At 46.3% G+C, this 19,138-nt stretch overlaps 3 protein-coding genes; 2 read left to right on the top strand and 1 right to left on the bottom strand.

Moving 5' to 3' along the window:
- The first annotated feature begins 1,249 nt into the window (after nucleotides 1-1,249).
- On the top strand, nucleotides 1,250-5,385 carry GSTUM_00006450001 (uncharacterized protein). XM_002838655.2 has 4 exons: nucleotides 1,250-2,534; nucleotides 2,714-2,813; nucleotides 2,996-4,462; nucleotides 4,527-5,385. Exons 1-4 carry the CDS (start codon nucleotides 2,420-2,422, stop codon nucleotides 4,843-4,845), a joined length of 2,001 nt encoding a protein of 666 aa, XP_002838701.1. The 5' UTR covers nucleotides 1,250-2,419; the 3' UTR covers nucleotides 4,846-5,385.
- Nucleotides 5,386-9,767: 4,382 nt separating this feature from the next.
- On the bottom strand, nucleotides 9,768-10,750 carry GSTUM_00006449001 (uncharacterized protein). XM_002838654.2 has 3 exons: nucleotides 10,573-10,750; nucleotides 10,396-10,513; nucleotides 9,768-10,340 (listed from the first exon to the last, which is right to left on the bottom strand). Exons 1-3 carry the CDS (start codon nucleotides 10,699-10,701, stop codon nucleotides 9,916-9,918), a joined length of 672 nt encoding a protein of 223 aa, XP_002838700.1. The 5' UTR covers nucleotides 10,702-10,750; the 3' UTR covers nucleotides 9,768-9,915.
- A 4,558-nt stretch (nucleotides 10,751-15,308) lies between these two features.
- On the top strand, nucleotides 15,309-16,523 carry GSTUM_00006448001 (uncharacterized protein; the record flags this gene model as incomplete). The annotated part of the gene is made up of 1 exon (XM_002838653.1): nucleotides 15,309-16,523. One exon carries the CDS (start codon nucleotides 15,309-15,311, stop codon nucleotides 16,521-16,523), a length of 1,215 nt encoding a protein of 404 aa, XP_002838699.1.
- Between the last annotated feature and the right edge of the window lie 2,615 nt (nucleotides 16,524-19,138).

Genomic DNA, 19,138 nt, shown 5'->3' with positions numbered 1-19,138 from the left:
TTGCCGACTACTTTTGCGTATTGGAGAGGTGAAGGGTTGGATGTGAGGCGTAGTTTGGTTTGGTCTAGTTTAGTTGGCTTGATTGATCAGGTAGGCTGTTAAGTTTGGTAGGTTATAGCGAAAAATGTGTGGGTGAAAGGATACGGTGTGATGGAGAAGGAGCAGGAAGCAAGCAAGCAGGCTGGATCAAAGGGAAGAAAAAAGAGGGAGAGAGGGGGGGGAGAGGGGAGGAGGAGAGAAGGGGGGGAGGAGGAGGATTAGGGTACGGTACGGTGCTCGTACATGGAGGATTGCCTGGAGGAGTGGAGTTATCCGATTTGGGGGGGGGGACTGGTCCAACTGGGCGAGTGCCATGCCGGGATTTGACGGTGGAAGGAAGAACGAGGGGGTGGAGGAATTGCAAGCGCGTGTTTCAGGATTCTAAAAGGTTACCAAATGAGAAGGCGGGCAAGCATTGTTGTGCGCTCTGGGACAGGCATTCCCCATCGGACAAGGCCCACCCAAGTTCAAGCAGCGGCAAACCTCTTTTGAAAGGGCAGAAGCAGAAGCAGGAGTGGAAGCCAGCAGAAGTCGAGGCAGAAGAATGATTCGAAGGAGCCACTCAATCAATTGAAAGCAGAAGGCTATCAAGAGGAAGAAGAAGAGGAAGAAGAAGAAGAAGAAGATGCAACGAAGATTGTAGAGCACAATAGAAATTCCTCCGGAGTTGCAGCAGAGAAAGCAGGATGACAGAGGGAGGTCTGAGCATGACTTGGGCGTCCCTCCGCTCGCGCCCCTATTCTAATGAGTCCGAGGAAGTTACTATTCTTCTTGTCTTTGAGCGGAGATCTACATTGATCTTGAAGGAACTCAGTTTACGGCCCGGTGTTCTAGTCTAGGTATGGGGTGGTGGTGATACGGTATTTTTTTCTTTCTTTTATGAATAATTATTTTTTGAAGTTGGTGCCAAGGGAAGGGTCAATGAAGGGATCCGTCAGTTGTCAGTGTAGAAGTGAACCAAGGCAACATGCAATCGAGGCTAGAGCAGCGAGCAAGAATAGCGAACGCACCAAGCACGATAACGTGAGGTCTTACTACGAGCTACCCTACCGGTACTGTGCATGCCTAGAGCAGCAATCAAGCGAGCACCAGCCAGAAATACATGGTGCGCAGTTCTGTGATGGTTAATAAGAACGACAGCGACAACGACGACGACAACAACAGCAACAGCACAACAACGGCGGCAGCAGCAGCGACAACATCTACAACATTGGAAGTTCTTCTACACGAGATTAGTAGACCTTTTCTATTACTACAGCTACGGTTCGCATGAGTTGAGGAAGACAAAATAGACATCCCGGGATCGACGACCACACGGTACCCTTAGCCAACTTTGACTTGGCTTGGGTCTTTTTCTGGGCCATTTTTCCCTTTCGTATTTTTACACACTCTCGCCCAACCCAGGGAGTAACTTTTTGACCGGGAAGAGAGTAACTTCTATTCAGAGAGGCCATAGGTATATCCCTTCCTTTTCCCTTGTTCGCAGTGGAATACCCACAGCACCTCGTTCACTCATTGAAATAATTTCCTCATTCCCTCATTTTTCTACTTCCCTACCTTTAACTCTACATCAAGGGGACCAACCGCCAGGAACGGTGGAACTCGCTTTTTTTTTTTTCCCATATTTTTTTTTCTTTTCGTCCTCGTTCCCCACAGCAGCAGCGGTCGCTCTCCAACCAACACTAAGCACCCAAGCAGCAGGCCTGCCCAACTCAGCCCGCCCTGCCGCCGCCTGCCCTCGCTCTGGTGCTTGCTGCTCCATTCTCCTCTACCCACACCCCCTTAGCCGCCCACACCCACCCACCATCCCCCCTCCTCTCCCTCTCTTCTACCCACACATCCCTTCATTAACACCGTGCATCATCTCCTTCGTCCCTCTCCGTTCTCTTCGTCCCAGATTCCTCTCCCTTCGTCCTCTTCCTCTTCCTTACCCCCTCTTCCCAAAAAAAGCTTTCTGAAGTAATTCTCCCCCTACTTCACGGGCTCTCTTTGTTTTTATATTTTTATTATTATTTACGTCTACGCGTCCAAGGGACAGGTCTTTCTTTGCGCAGGACAACGGAGGCAGGACCCTCCCCTTCGTTCCTTCGAGATCTTCATCACGCTCTCTAAAGCCGTGCTCCATTGCTTTTTGCCTTTCGCTATTTTATTTTTCATTTTTTCAAAAAAAAAATCCTTCGTTTTTTTAAGAAATCCTGCCTGGGCTAGATACTACGCGGCAGCCGCTCGAGACTTACTCCATCCTGAGCATTTACCCCTCTTTAGCCCTTCACCATCCTGCAACCACAACTGCAGCCCAGAATTCGCAACATATTCCGCCAAAAATTTATCACAGTGCCGGCCGCTCCAAGGCGTGACCGCAATAATCATGGCCCACCTAATGTATAGCCAGCATCACCTCGCGAATCAGAAGCCTGAAACTTTCATGCTCTCGACTGAAGCCCAACAGTCATTACCTCAGGATGCTCAAGTAGCTCTTCAGCAAGTTGATAACTGTAAGCGCATTCTTATAACCTTTATTTTATTTTGATGGGAGGGGTTTGGGTGAAAGGATGTGAAGAAGGGGCCATTGGTGGAGACTCGCGGCTTTCGAGAGCGAAGAAGAGAAAGAAGGAGAATTGAGATTGGGTGATAGCGTTGAGGAGAACTACTTTGTGCTGACGATTTTGTACAGTGAAATACTTTCTCATTTCTGCCCCAGTCGACTGGGCGCCTGATCAATACATAAGGCGGTTTTTATTACCGACAGGCGAATACGTATCCTGTGTCTTATGGTATGAATTCTCTGAATAGATGGGAGAAGATGGAAAGAAAAAGGGATGGGTGAAAAAAAATTCACGGCAAAAAAAAAAACAGCCTCGTCTTGCTTGGTTTCTGCCTTTTTTTTTTTCAACCCGATCGCCAGGTTTCCAAAGTGAAGAGAAGGGAGAAAAGGCTCTCGCTAACCGTTTGACAGGAATAACCTTTTCCATATCTCGGGTACCGATATCGTAAGATGCTTGTCGTTTCGCTTCCAGGCGTTTGGCCGACCGGTGAAGAATTCAAAAAAGTTTGAAGAGGGGATTTTTTCCGACTTGAGAAACTTAAAGTCTGGGACAGACGCGTCGCTGGAGGAGCCTAAGAGCCCTTTTCTCGACTTTCTTTACAAAAATAACTGCATTAGAACCCAGAAGAAGCAGAAGGTATTCTACTGGTATAGTGTTCCTCATGATCGCCTTTTCCTAGATGCGCTGGAGCGTGATCTCAAGAGGGAAAAGATGGGACAGGAAGCTACAACGGTTGCTGTTAGCGAACCGGCTCTTTCATTCGAATTCGACTCGTCGCAGTCGCTTTTTGAGCAACTCACAAAGGCGCAGCAGGCGAACTCATCTTCATTTTCTGCTCATGCTTCTTACTCCTCTTCTACCTCCCCTGTGATGCGCGCTATGGATTCAATGCCGCCGCCACAGATAATACCCCACTCAATGCCCGTTGTACATGAAGATATGGGCCAGATGGGTTCGTATCCTCAGATACCGATGTCCCTTCCGGCTCCGGTGAAAAGGGAAGATGAATTTTCGGTAGGACCCTATTATCCGTCAGACAGGACGGGAATGCCGCTATCGAGGCCGATGCATCAGCGAACAGTGTCAATGCCGAGCTATTTGGAGTATTCCCCGGCTCCGTCGTTTGCTCCGTCAGAAGATTATAGTGCTCGAGGTATCTCGTACGAGCCTGTTACTCCCCCCCAGCAGATGGTACAGCTTTCTGAGCCTCATTATCTTGCCCATGACGGCAATGTGTATAATACATTGCCCGATCATACTGGGGCTAATGCACTCCATGGCATGATCCAGCTTCCTTTGCCTCCCGTTAGCGGCGCCCCTCCCTTCAACTCTACCCCGCGCGCATATAGCAATAATGTATACTCGGTTATCGAGGGCTCACCCACATACAAGCAGCGTCGAAGACGATCATCCATCACCCCCGGAGTCAGTTCTTTGGCTCACGCCACAAACGCTGCTACCGGTCACACGCGCCGGGCGAGTGATCATCTAAGACGTTCAGCAACAGCTTCTGTCGTTCCCATGTCGGATCATGGTAGTGATTCTGATTCACCTCCAGTGAACATGGGTATGCAGATGCCCCCCCGAGAAATTGTTGATCTATCGCGGCACGGTACACCGCTTTCCTATGTAGAAGACCATAGTCCGGCTCCCCATTCTTCAATGATCCAGCAGCAGCATGAGGACAGCTCGTTACCCCCTACATCGAATTGTGACCAGTCAGAATATGGTGCTGGGTCCGAGATTAAGCGCCCTGGCGCAATAAGACGTGCCAAGAGCGCTACTGTGATGGAAGTTGGACCATACCCCCAGAAATCGCACTCATGTCCTATCCCGTCTTGTGGGCGGTTGTTTAAGAGATTAGAGCATCTTAAAAGGTTGGCTCTTCCCCTCGCATCCAATCCATTGGTCGTTTAACAAACACCCGCTAACACAACCTAGACATGTGCGCACCCATACACAAGAGCGGCCTTATATTTGCAATCATTGCAACAAAGCCTTCTCCCGATCAGACAATCTAGCCCAACATCGTCGCACCCATGACCGCGATGGTACGTCGGGCAACGCTGAAAACTATTCTGGCAGTTACAGCGAAGAGGATCTAGAAAACGAAGAGGACCAGCTCCAGACCATCGAGGACGTCTCAGAGACTTCGGAGCACAGCAACTACATGCCACAACAAATGCCAATGACGGGGATGCCCCCATCTATGCCTGCTCCAAGTACACTGATGCACCCCTTGATGCAACAAATGGGATGATTTTATGAATGTCTTTTAATTGCTTTCTTCTGCTTACTCCGCTCCGCAATGACCTGCGTTTTTTTTTTTTTTGTTTTGGGGGAGTAGTGATACACCATTGGATGTCTTTTTTGCGGGCTTAAAGAAAATATTGGTAAGGGATGGTTGGAATGCTCTATTGTGTGGATAGGATAGGCGTGACCCCTTTTTTTTTTCATTTTTTTTCATGCTTCTGGATAAGACGTGCACTTGGATCCTTTCACCTTTTTGGTTTACCTTTTCTTGACTATTATTTTTTTTATATTGATTCGTGGTTTTCATTTTCCATTCTCCTTATTTTTTATTTTTTTATTCTTATCTATCGGTTGGTGCTGGTGAGGGGGAAACAGTGGGCAAATTAGGCTTTCTTTTTATTTTATTTACATATTTGTATTTGAAGGAAGGAAGAAAAGATAGGTAGTCTCTGGAGGAGATAGTAAAGGTGGGATAGGAGATGTATATCTTGTTCTTTTCTTTTCCTCTTTTATTTTATATATATCGGGAAGATACCATCACAAACAAGCACTTTTTTTTTTTCGTCAACATCTTTGTCTAAAATTTCCCTTTTTCCTTTTTGGTTTTTCTCCCCATCCATTCTTCTGTTTTTCCTTTACATTTTTTTTCTTTCTCTTTTCCTTTTTCACTCTGATTAACTTACCTCACCTTACCTCTCATCTTGTCACCTTGTATACCCATTATCTAGTGTATGTCTTGGCCCATTATTCATCTCTCCATCCACTCGCTCACTCAACCTTCTCAAAGCGCTCCGAAGTTTCCTTTAATGTTCACGTGTTATCATAACTTACCTTACTTTAACCTTTTTTTTTTTTTTTATCCCCTTTTTCTCTTATTCCTTCCCCTCCCGCCTATCTATCTATCTACAGTATCTATCTATCTATTAAGGGTGAATACAGGCGTGTTTACTGTTTTTCCCTTCTGTTCCCCTCTCCCCCCCCCTTTTTTTACCTTACACGTGAGTTGATTCCTTACATTATTATTTTAGTGGGGAATCATGATTATCATAAGCTAGTTTTATGCGGTACCGGTACTCGAATACCCGAGTACGGGGTGAAGGAGGGAAGAAAAGGCACAAGGAAAAAGGAAAAAAGGAAAAAAGAAAAAAAAAACCGAGATTTTAGTTGGGGGTGTTTTATGGTTTCGTTTGTTTTTGTGTGTATGTTTTTGTATGTAAATATTTGATTTATCTTATAGAATTACCCTACCGGTATTGTAATGTTACCTGTACTAGTACTCAAGTATCATACTTGGTGGTAGAATTGATTTCTGTTGACTATCGTACCGGTAGTTTTTACTCTTCTCTCTCCCCCCTTCCTTTGTGCATAGTGCATACCGGCACCTGTTGTACTCGTAGAGGTATGATACTGTGTTTATTTTTTTTTTATGTTTTTTTTTCCTACCCGCTATGCGTACCTCTTTGATGGTTCGTCGACATGGCGATCTTTCCACTCTACCGGTAAGTTAATTTAAATACCTATCATACCCGTACAGTATGTATGACGGGGGACGGACAAAACGGACAGCATCACGATACTTGACTACTTGTACTGTACGAGTACAGTACGCCTGCCTGCCTATTTACTACCGGTGTATAAATTCTTTTCTTTTCTTTTTTTTTTTTTTTTTTCTTTCGTTTCTATTTATGGTAATCCTTGCGATCTGGCAGATCTCCCTTGTCACCATTTTCTTTATTCGCTCATGATAAAACCCTAGATAAAAGTACTCGTACTTTTGCTTATTCTTCATGTAAGGTGTTTTTTTTTTTTCATTCATTTTTTTGGTTTCTACTTCATACAGTAGCATAGTTTTCTTCTTCTATCATACCGATAGTTTGGTCGCTAACTTAAGGGGTGAAGGAAGGAAGGAAGGAGGGAAGGAAGGAGGGAAGAAAGGAAGAAGGGGTGGGGACTTTTTTTTCTTTTTCTTATTTCTTTTTTTCTTTTCTCGTTTTCCTTTTTCCTTCTCTTTCTTTGGATATCACATATAACTTTTTTCTTCTTCTTCTTCTTCTTCGGTTTTACAAGTAAGGGAGGTCATCCATGTGCAGTATGCGTATGAGAGAAAGACAAGCGGACAGACAGACAGACAGGCAGACAAGTGACGATTTCTTTCTTTCCTTTTCCTTTCCTTTTCCTTTCCTTTTCTTCCTTTTCCTCTCTTCCGGCAACGTACCAATGCTCGCACATTTTCAGGAAAAGCCAGTGCAAAGGCATTTCCTACTGAGTGCAAGTAACCGTAGAGTGGTGATTTTTCTTCTTCTTCTTCTCATACTCTTGCGTGTCGGTTGTCATTAACCTAATCATAAATTAAGCGGGGTATAGATAGGTTGAAGTTGAAGTTGAAGAAAAAAAAAGGGGGGGTGGCTTGGAAATCAGGGTCCTTCAGTTCAGTTCGGTCGGTTGTGTGTGATTCAGTGAGAATTTTGCTTTTTTCTTTCTTGCTTATACGTTAACATGCGGTTCGGATATTCGTCCGACATTCTTGTACGAGTAGGTATTGTGGACTATGTGATTATTAGCCCCCCTCTCTTTACTAAGGTGGTGAATTCAGTTTTCCTCGATTCCTAGGCTACTTCTCCCAAGGTACTAGTACAGTATGGCCTTTGGGGTGTGTAAATACTAATCCCGGAGACAATGCTTTTAGGTTTCTTCCGTGAGAGAGAGGAAGAGAAGCTTTTGAAACGGCAGGCTAACCGCCTGTTCCGGAGAAGGGGTGGAGGAAGAGGAGAAGAAGAAGGGAGGAGGGAAGGATATTTATGAGCGAACGTGTGGTTACCTTGTTGCTGTGTCACCTCATTCCCTCGTATGGTGAAAAGGGTATTATCACAGTTACCTGTATGCAGGCTACGGTATGGGAATGTATCTTCCCAGCACGTGTAGGTAGAGTTAAGCTTACAGGGACCGTCAGTTTCGCTCGGGGAAGAAGCTGGCTGTAAAATGCTTCTAGAAATACTATACTTCCTCCCAAAGTTGGCTTTCCCCCTCGCTCGATAAGACAGGGAAGTTAACGCTACATTGACGCACTGTACAAGTACCTCGTGGGGTCCTGCCCATACGACACCGGATCTGTGCGGTTGAGGGGAGGACGGGGGAATATAGAGTGGGGGGGAAAACAAAGTTATAAGCGCCCGTGTCGGAATCTGTGGCTCTGCGCCTATTCAGGTGGAATATCTGATTTGTGGGTGACACATTCCCTCATTCCCATTCCCATCAGCAATTCTTTGGTCTTTTGGTATGGGCATTGCTGGATACATACGGGTGCCGATTGTACAGCCCCCTTAACTGCATTTTGGCCAAGTTATGTGCTCTCGCGTGCTTCATTACTGTAATGATGCCTTATAATAAATACCTTTTCCTCTTTTTCCCAGTCCGGTGTTAAATGGCATGTTGGTTAGACGCTGGTCACCGCTCGCGGCTTCTCTACCCAGGCTGTGTAGGTAGGGTACAGTACTAGTACCTTACAGGTATCGTGTGCTTCCTGCGATTATGGTGGTCTTCCGTCATGCAACGTCACGACGCAAAGTGCACTTTGCCCCCCGCCACCTAGTTTCCTGGATCTCGGGAGGGAAAGTGAGGGCGAAGGTGGAGTATATATACCCAGGAAGTAGATCATCAAGGCGTGAGCGATTCTATGCGGTTTTGCGAATTCTGCGCCTTAGGGGTAAATAGAGCGGGTAGACCACGGAAGTTGGAATTGTCCGCTAGGCGTTTCCCCGCCAATAGCAATTATCGTTATAGAGCCCTATGAGCTCAGCTTGTCTTGCACGCCTTTGAATAGCCATGGAGGCTCCGCCGTTCACGATATCTTAATTTGGATCCTCGACGAGTAAGACAAATACTTGCATAATCGCCGCCGCTGGACCTTGTGTGATAGGATGTTCCTCCACCGAACCTCTCTGTTCTTGGAAAATGTTTCGGACACTAACACAGCATTTGCACCGGCCTGGGTTACGCGCCAACCGACAAACTTCCCTGGTCTTTGGGGTGTCAGTGCGAGTGTTTATCTAACAGTAGGCTGTCACCCGTTAGTCGATCGATAATCCAAGCTTTGGGAATGCCAGAATCCGGGCCCTTCTATCTTACCCTAGGTACCTGCACAGTCATGATGGTATGACTAATGAGTGCTGGCTGATAAGCCATTCGGACAATTATGCAAGTACTTGGTACTCCGAGTGATGTGTCATGAGCCCGTCCTTGTCCATGCTAAACCCCGTATGGACCCTGATACAAGTGACTGGTTGCCATATTTAGCTTCGGGAGATCTTCCCCCCTGCATTCTGCTGAGCTTTTACGAGCGATATCCTGGGTGCGTGTTACCCTCCGCCGGGCATTCATATAATCGGTAAACTTAGGGCACAGTAAACTCATGGCATAGTAGTCGTTAACCTTAGAGTAACCTACTTACCTCCGAGATCAGCTTTGAGTCGAGAACGAATAATATCTGCCGTGAGCGGGGCTATTGGCCAGGGGATAGCGGAGGGTGAAGGGACTAGGAAAGGAGGTGGGGAACTACCGTATTATGGCATCCTTCTTAGGGTGGTGCGCACGTGAATTGGGGGCGTCATGCTTCGTGGGTGAGTTTGCGGATATCTAGACAATACCATTATAATAATTGTTATTATGATATTATTATTATAAGGGACATTCTCACAGAGTTTTAATAAATATGTCGCGAAATTCAAAAGAGACCGACGTTTTTCCCGTTAAAACCGAGAGAAGTGTTTCATGTATGATAATAATATTATTATCCGACTCAGCTTCTTTCTTTCTATTGCCTGCCCTTTTGAGAAGGGAGCCTGGGACATGTTTGGGGTTGTGGGCCCTGAAGATCACGATCGCCATCCCGATTACCGAAGAGTGACGCACAAAGGACTAGAGCACTTTGATCCGATTTTAAAGACCCGTTTTCAAATACTCGAGTACAGTAGGAAAGTATGCCTCACAACCACCGACTCCACAAAGAGATATTAGTGAAGCAACAAAAACAGCATTAACGCCTTCCAAATCCCGGTCCCCACTTTGCCAATACATTGGACTATCTCAAACTCCGCTCAATATCCCTTCTCAGCTTCTCACCTTCACCCAGAGTTCCTAACGGCTGAGATTGCACCGTGTTTCCAGGCGGAGTGAGTACCCTTTGATCGTTGCCTTTTTCACTATCGATATCCGAGCCCGATTCATCCGCGGAATTAGTAGACTCGACCGCCATCGCTTCTCTGTATGGTGGGGTGTCCTCCTGGAGCTTTCGCTCCGGCCTTTTGGCCGCGGCAGATTTGCCGCGGAGAATCCTATCCTCCTTCATTTTGTCTGAACTCTCGATTGCGTATTGCTTTACTCCTGGCGGTGCTCCGGAAACCAGTCGCATAAACCACCTTGCGCACAAGAAGCTCGCGCATGCACATAGCCAGACTACCGTCGCGATGGTTGCGGTGAAAGCTAGCGTCGAGAACAGGACACAAACTATTGGCGCTTATTAGCTGTCTATACCCATGCGCGAGATTAGGGAGCAACATACGCCCAACACCGATCCAGAAGCCGCAAATTCCTAAGGTGATGATTACCACCCCGAGCGAGAATCCTAGGAATCCTAGTAGAGGTAGTAGAGCGAACATGAATTGCGAAAACACGAAAGCCTATACCATCGCGCGGTTAGTAGGTTGGCCTTAAAACAAGCCATAGATAGGGTCTCTACCGCAACAAAGGGCTGGTGATATGAGAATTCTACCACGTCATGGTAGAACTTCTCTCGCGTAGATTTGTCCGCGACACGCTCGTTGAATTGCTCCGTGAGAAAGGATAGTGTAGCTGAGACTGCCATCATGTATACGCTTCTGTTTGGTACCCGTGTGATCGGATGACCTGGCTGGGGGATTAACCCGGCCGTGTAAAAGTAGAAGGTGAGAAGAGGCAGGGGCGACACCTCTTGTTCTGGGTCATGACGTTACGTTGCCAGCAGTAGAGGGGAATGAGGCCCCTTGCTGATGGGGTCTTGGCATTGTTGGGTTTGTTATTCAGTGTCATCACCAAATATCACTCGACTGATCTGGGAATAATGCTTCCAAGTGTCTGGATGCGGTATTTTTGGAGATATAGCGAGAATCTCGGGGTTAGGTTTTGCTCCCCGACGAGGCGTTCTGTATGCTTCTCTCACAGGACTAACTCCCGCTGGGGGGGGGGGTTATGTAAGATTTCATGGTGAAATTTTGGCTATATTACGGACTTGTGCTCGAGGTCGGGACAGCGGTTTACCTGGCAACTAGATGCCCCCTTAATTGTCTTGGCTTTCTGTATCGTAGATAACCGCACTACTTAGAGTTTCCGACCGCCTATATATTCGGGAAAACGCGGGGCCATGAAGCCCTGTGTGAATCTCGTCTTCGACAATGGGGGAGGGATGAGTGGATTTGGGGGCGATCCTGTACAGTGAAGCGGAGTCTGAGCATGCTGCACGATTTAAATTTCTTTCTTAGTTATGTGGCTTACGTTATGCTCTTTCTCTTCCACAACCGACGGTACACGGCACTTCTTCCGCACCAATTTTATATAGGCTTAAAGAGTGTGGAATTCAGGGTCAGAGAAGGGTTTCTTAGTCAGTTGTGCTGCTATTGACCGATGCTGTGTTATAGAATTTATGGCGGAGGGAAGAAATATTAGGAAAGTGATCAAGGGCGGGTAGAGCCACTCAAATTCAGCCCCCTTCACTGATGTGCTTTGAAGCAATCAAATAGCCGCGGATCGTCTACGTACCGGCGCCAGACGATGACATGCGCTTGTCTATCGGCTCTTGTCGATACCGTTGGGTATAGCCTAGCCTAGTGTCAAGGTCCTGGCGGACCAACTCATACATGTGCTATCGTATGGTTCTAGCCACATGTCGTAGAGCACTCGAATTGGTGCAATATTTGCTGTACAGCTTTTGAACTCTTGTTTTTTCTTTTACAGACGAGTGATTTGTTATGATAGCACGGTGGCGAAAGGATGTTTGACAGAGAATTTGTGGCCATGTGAGGGAGTAGGAAGCAAGGTTCTCAATTCAACTTGAACTAACAATCCGTCTAAACTTTAGTCTGTAGGGTAACTCCCGTGGCAAAGAAAAGAAAAAGAAGAAATCAGGGTTTTTTCTCTCTTTATTAATATCCGTCCTCGGCACATAAGTGTCACTGGCTCCTGGTAAACCCATACTAGGAAAGGTGTCCCCCTCGAGGCCTCGAGCGTCGGCGTTGCTCTCGGTCATGTTTTGCCCGTTGTGTTGTTTTCGCTGATTCTGGTAGTGTATCATACCTCCATCAATTTATTATAAATTCTTTAAAGTCATGCTATGTGAAGCAATGCCCGGTTGCTGGTATCGAATTGCCATGTTTTTGAAGCAGAGATAATAGTGACTCGGCTCATTACTAAGGAGTGACCTATAGTTATAGGTAGTACAATACATTAGCTAGTATACATGTTACACTAGCAATAGGTTGGGAAGATAATCTCCTTCAGAACCTCCTCTATTTCCCAAACTCCACTAGTAAGCTACCTTATCCGTGGCCGTGAGAAAAGGCTTCAAATGGCCTCAGCAATGAATTCCGGTAAGTCATCACTCATCAGTCTTTGCACTTATAGCAGCACAGTATGATTTCATATGATGGAAAGGTTTTTTATGACTTTAATTCTGTTCTACCACAAATGGCCCTTTCGGATGCTGCTAGGTTGGATATGAAGTAGAGAAGAAAGTTTCCGAAAGCAGTCCTTAGTTGACTACGAATAGTTGCAACTGTGTGCGGGCCGAAGCAAAGTATCACAAAAAGAAACATATCCCTCATTACTGGGGTATCAGCAATCACTCTTCTGAGCTCGGGAATATATCGCAATTAAAAAATGGCTGGAAGCAAATAGGTGAGAAAGCCCGGAAATAACAACCCAAAAGGTACATTGAATCGAGTCTTAGCAAGAATCTTAAAAGGGACAAATGGTCGACGGGGGATAAAGGGGTACTTGTAGAGAAATTCCATCTAGTATCTAATCAGCTTTTATTGGTACCAAAGGGGAAATTTTAAATTGTTTTTTTCTTTCTTTTTCTCTAGCCTTCCTCTGAAAGTTATTTGCTCCCGATTTAAGTTCGTCCGAGTTCTCTAGGTTTCCCAGAAGATTTATCAGATGAGAGGGAACCCTCAAATAGCAGATCTGGGATCTGGCTAATGGAGCTCTGGAAACTGGCTGGACGATTATGGAATGGATCAGAGTTTTCGTCAATTATTTTTTCCTCGACTCTGAAGTCAGTCCTATCCAGTGGCTCCCAGTCTTTAGTTGCTCTTTCGTAAAGATCCTCCAAGTCCTCCATATGTCTAGCAAGCCAAACGTGACATTGAGCCTCATCGCTGGTCATCCGCTTTTTGGGATCAATGGTCATAAGTCGGCGAACAAAGTTTTTTGCTTCAGGAGATATGTTGATCCATTCTTCTTCATTATCCTCCAGGCGAGTCAGTTCGTAGTCCTGAAGTCTGGTAGGAATCCTAGCAAACGGTCCTATGATTGGTGTGGTATTGGTTAGGAGTGTATACACAGTAGCTCCCAGAGACCAGTAGTCAACTGCACTTGCATATCCCATAGTCAGGGGAACTAAGTGTGGGGTAATAAGTTCCCTAAGATCTCATTAGTAAAACGTAGTGTGGATAGGGTGGGGGAGCGGACGGGGCCAGGTATTCCAAAGTGCCACATTGGCTCCGCATTGTAGTCGCTGGTGTAATGAATCTTGCGGAACCAAAGTCGCCAAGTACAATTCGGGACCCACTAGCGTGGCGAGTGCACAGAATATTGTCGGGCTACGGAATTGAAATCAGTAAAATGTGCTCCTATACGCGATAGCGAAGGGGGGATGAACCTTGAGGTCTCGATGAACCACGCTATGCTTATGCATGTACTCAAGAGCCTTCAGCAATTGGTAGACAATGGGTAGAATCTCTATCTCGGTCATAGGGCCCGAGTCGAGGCGTGAAAATAAATCACCTCCCGTGATTAGATCCGAAAACATGTAGATATTTTGCTCAGTACGGATAACCCTATGAAGGGCCAAGATGTTTGGCTAGAGCAAAACGGTACTGGTATTAGTACAAGTGAGTGAGTGAAGAGAGAATGGGGAATATATTTACGTGATTCAAGGACGCCATTATCTCGAATTCTCTCATATGTAAATCCCTTGCCTTACGTGGATTCCCTTGAACCACGTTTGGGCCGTATCCCACAACTTTGCAGGCAACCTGCCGACAGTTCACAAGGTCCCATGCAAGGTGGACCCTGCCGTATGCACCCTTACCCAGAACACGATCCGTGATCATAAAGTTAGGTGTTAACCTAGTCCTCTCCCGTTCAAAGATTGTGTCGAATATAGGCCTCTGCGTGCTGAGAGCATTCGGTTGAATGAAACAGAAAGAATTATGTTTGTCAAGCCTGATTACATCTCCATGTGAGAGTAGCACACTGCTATGTGTACCGATAAATTTGCCATTTAGAAGGCTACCGCTCCTACTGATATCTTCGCAGTAAACAAGTGGTTCTGATTTCTCCTCAAATATGACTGAATATATCCGGACATGTTGTCTTGATATGGTAAGGTCCTCAAGAAAGACACTACATTTATTCGGATCTCTTCCAATGAGAAGATCCTTCCTCAAAAATACCTCGAATCCTGGTAGATCTTTAATAAGACGGTCTAAGAGGATGGCATTGGCAGCACACGGGGGAATTACCTTTGACATTTTCTCCTTGTACCAACAGAAGCCCCGCAATCAAGTGAGGGATGTCAGGTTGGTTGGGGGGATTGAGGCTTCGAGCGACCGAACCTTGGATACCCTGGTTATGGATCTCTCTGGTAATTCTGACAGATTCTGAAGATGCAAGAGCTAGTGCTCTAACATTTTCAATACCAGAATTCTCTCCATTAACCGGGTTGGCGGTGTGGGGGACTATCGGCCGAAGACGGGTTGGGAGAGAAATCGACATCTTTTAGCTCCAGGTATTACAGTAATACTTTTCTGATTTTTTTTTTTTAAAAAATACCGTCAAATGGGAGTGGCTAGTGAGGCTCAGTGGAAAATGAGGGAGTAAGGATGGTGGAGGGCTAGGAGGAGAAAAAAGGGTATGTAAAAGAGAGGCTCGTAGGCGGGAAATGGTGAGATTTGGGAAAAGAGGTATTACGACAGCACCTCACACCAGCATCCAGAGATGTCCACAAATGATCACTCGATTTCTGAGGAGATATATGAGGCTCAAACGTGAAAGTCTTGGCATATTTTTCTTTTAAATCTTGGCATACTTCTCTCTTTGATTCCTGCTTATGATGTAACATGGCAATGTATTGAGTGAGCTTATCGCACGTTAGCCCCGGAAATCTTTCAAATCCAGGACCACTTAGTCCAACTTAGATAATCTAACAACGATAACAAAATGGAGATTCCAGGTGAGCGTTTTGTCCTACCCTTGGGCAATGATTCTCAGAACGACCAAACCCTCGCACCCCGGCCTCGTTCAAGTCTCATCGGAGACATTGTGGAAAATAGCCCTGATAGCATACCTACAGCTCCAGTTCTTCCTCCAAATGCATCTCAAAGCACTGGGTTCCCCGAGCATAGAAATCGGGTTCGTGGTCCATCAAAATTCAGACAAAGAATACAGGGGACTCTCCCGAAAAACCAGATGAAAGACACCCTTACTCCAGAGCGAACGGAGAGGCAAATTATAAGTGATCAAAATGAGCAACTCATTGCGAACATGTCACTAGATGACATTGAGAAGGAGCGAAAGGAGTTGATGGAAAAATTGCCTGCTGGCCTTATTGAGCGATTTCTAAAAAAACCCCAGATGGGTAACGGGGAAGTTCATGGCTCCTTCAAGGACTCGAAAGTTGACGGAAACGGATTGAATTCTGGGCCGGGCTCCAATCCAACTTCAGAAGGTCAACAAAGACCAAGTGACCGCCCAAAGCTTACAAAGAAAGTCACTTTCGAGAACGACCCCCCACCAGCGGCTGATGACGATAATCTTCTTCCTTCAGTTAACATGCACTTCCCAAAACCCACTGCAACAGCCGAGATTGACGAACTCGACCCCGACTCCCCTGAATTTCTCGAAAAGCTCCATACAAAATACTTTCCCAGCCTTCCTGCCGATCCCTCAAGACTCGCCTGGATGGCACCCATCTCGTCTGAAGAAGACAAATCATCCTACCACCCGTCCCAACTTGACCTATCTGCGTCATCCCTGCGTTTCGATTTTAAGGGGAACCTCCTCCCGCCCCGTGTTTCCCGCGAGCTCCCTGGCCACCTGGGACTCCACCATCATGCAGCCGCGCCTAACGCTGCCGGATATACGGTCCCGGAGCTGGCCCACCTTGCTAGGTCCACGTTTCCTACCCAGAGGTGCATGGCTATACAGACATTGGGGAGGATACTTTACAGACTTGGGAGGGGTACTGAGCAGGGAGGCTACAGCATCGAGGAGATTGTACAGGGGTTGTGGAAGTGTATAGCAGAAGGAAGGGTTATAGAGGGACTCGAGGAAGCGGCTGCGGCAACTGGCGGGCATATGAGTGTTAAGGCATATTCTACGGATGCCTTGTGGTTGTGGCAGAAGGGTGGTGGGCATAGATGGAAAGCTCATTGATATGTCTATCGCTTCTCCGCATCTATGTACCCTATGTACCGGGATTTCTTTGGCATAATTTGAGGCATGCGATATTTGTTAGTCACCGCCTACAAAATACCGTATTAGTTGGTTGCCTTTCTTTATTCGCGTTTGCTGTTTGGCTTCTGTTGATTAGAATTGTCATTATTACTTGTATCACTCATTAAGCATTGAAACTACCTCGCCTCGCAACTGTAAATTAGTTGATGATGACGTTTGTTGCTTGCGAAATCTTGTATCATATGGCATTTACCGGTTTATTTTTTACAGAACGATTACCCATAAATAGGGCCGAAAAGGTGATGCCTCTCGAATCATAGGCGATGATGACTGGGACAGGCTTGTTGTAACCATTCTGCCTTTTTTTACTTGCATTAACAGGTACTTACATGTGAAGCATTTGAAGATCTGAGATCTAGCTTCCAGATGGCCATCGAAGTCTTGACAGGCATCTCGGGTTCAAATTTCCTGCGCCCCTAGAACATCACAACCGATCACTCGGTATGCGCAATTCCAGCGCCACCAAAGATTGGGGGTTTTCAGGACAACAGAATCCAACGGGTGGTGGTGAAATGTTACTCCATTGAAATCTAACTTAGCGCCGAAAAGTATATCACCAGGCATCTAACCGATCGCCAAAGATGAAGAGCAGGGGCAGTTTAAAGGATGCAGGAGGAGCAGGAGCTGAGGGAGAGGCCACCAGCGCAAATCCCACTTTCCAGAACCTGCTCTTATGCCTTAGGAGAGAATCACTCGCGGTGTAAAAGAGCTCCTTAAGACAATCAAGCCATAATACGCTACAAATACATTATTCACGGCAGGCCGATTATTCTCAGCCTACTTCAGCCGAATCCAACCCTTCCAAGAATTAAGCTGTCTCCCCAACCAAGACCTCTTTGGAGCAACCTCAAGTTCTTCCAACAGCTTCTTATAATAATCCGGCTGACTCTTTGGCGCCAGAATATGATCTGTAACCGGATACTGTGGACCGCCTTCGTCACTATTACTGCTCCTATATAGGTTCACGGAGGCTTTAACGAGGGCGAGAGTATACCATCTTCTTGTATCGGTCTTCGAGAAGGCTTGAAAGGGCATTCAATTGCCTTTTTTCGTGCATCTCATCGAACTTTGGTCGCGCTTCAACTTCCTTAACAGCTGTGCTTACCGCTGATAGCGGACTCGATTCTAGTTGGTGTGGGGAGCCTAGCTCCTGTTCGACGCGCCTGCGCAGAAAGTCGGGGAATGACAGGTTGGGGCGGAGGGGATCCGCTGGCCAGTGTGAGAGTAAGGTCATGTATTGTTTTTGGAGGGCGGACCGCTATTTCCGGAAGTTATTAATATATGTTATAAAGCAGACCGATCACCGCAAAGAATGCTCTCACCAGTGCCATTGTTGTTGTGTTCCTCTTTTTTTTTTTTTTGGTAGTGATGATTGGAAGGTTGTGCAGGAATTTAGACTATGTGTATGATAGATCTAAACACTATGGTAGAGCCCACCACGTTGATGTTGCGGAGACAAACTTAACTTCGCCTAGATTATGATGGCAACCTTCGGGCGAGTAAGGCCTCAGCTAAGTTACCCGACCTACCGTTCCGCATTTATGATAGGCACAATTCTTGCGAGGTTGTCAAGAAATTAGGGAGGGACCCTAGGGTCAGCCCTCGCCCCAGTGGGACAGCACTTTTGAGAGCTAGTCTTGGCAAACCCACACAGACCTCCACACTCCCTAAACTCCTTATCGGCCTTTCAACCTTCTCCTCCACCTCCACTCACCACACATCATCGCCAAGATAACGTGAGTCTCCCACGAATCTCACCTTGGGCCTGTATTGGATACTAACGAAGCCTTTTTAGTTTACATCTTCCACGATGAGAGGTATGGCTCTCACACACTCTCACCGTTTCTTTGAGCAATATCACACGAGCAATTACTGACATGCGATTCATATAGCTAAATGGAGAAAGAAGCGCGTTAGGCGTCTTAAGCGAAAGAGAAGAAAGACTAGAGCTCGCAGGTTCGTACTATCAATAGACATCTTCACCTTACTGCTGTGGCAAACGACATACTAACTTCCCCAATAGCAAATAAACAACAACTCACCCTTACCTACCCATCACCGAAAATAACTTCCTAAAAAAAACCCCTCTTCTTATCTTCGAAATTAAGACGACACCTCACCACTGCCAACAACAGCAACAACAACAAAAAACTTCGAGTCTCGAGTCGGAAGCAATTGGGAATCGTGGAGAGGAAAATAACTGGGAACGCATAACTAGGGATGAAGTTACGATTCAAACAACCGAAGTGGGTTTGACTTCTCGGTCGAGGGAACCCAGTTGATTATTGGGAAGCGTGTTTCTAAGGCTTTGTCACTTTTTTTTTTTCCTTTGCGATGCTATCTAAACAGACTTGCAATGAAAAAATGGAGCGGGAAAACGTAAACTTTGTGCTCGTGAAGAGGAGATGGCTAAAGATATGGAAGACTGCTTCTGCAGGTTACCGAACGCCCCAGTCGCTTTTCGCAGGTGCTATAAATCTCACATTGTAGATATTCTCTCTAGTGCCCGGGACCTGCGGGATTCACGACCGCTA

This window comes from Tuber melanosporum (genome assembly GCF_000151645.1).
Source record: "Tuber melanosporum whole genome shotgun sequence assembly, scaffold_27, strain Mel28".
Taxonomy (NCBI): domain Eukaryota; kingdom Fungi; phylum Ascomycota; class Pezizomycetes; order Pezizales; family Tuberaceae; genus Tuber; species Tuber melanosporum.
Note: the sequence above shows the minus strand (reverse complement) of the source record. Positions and strands in the feature narration are given on the sequence as shown.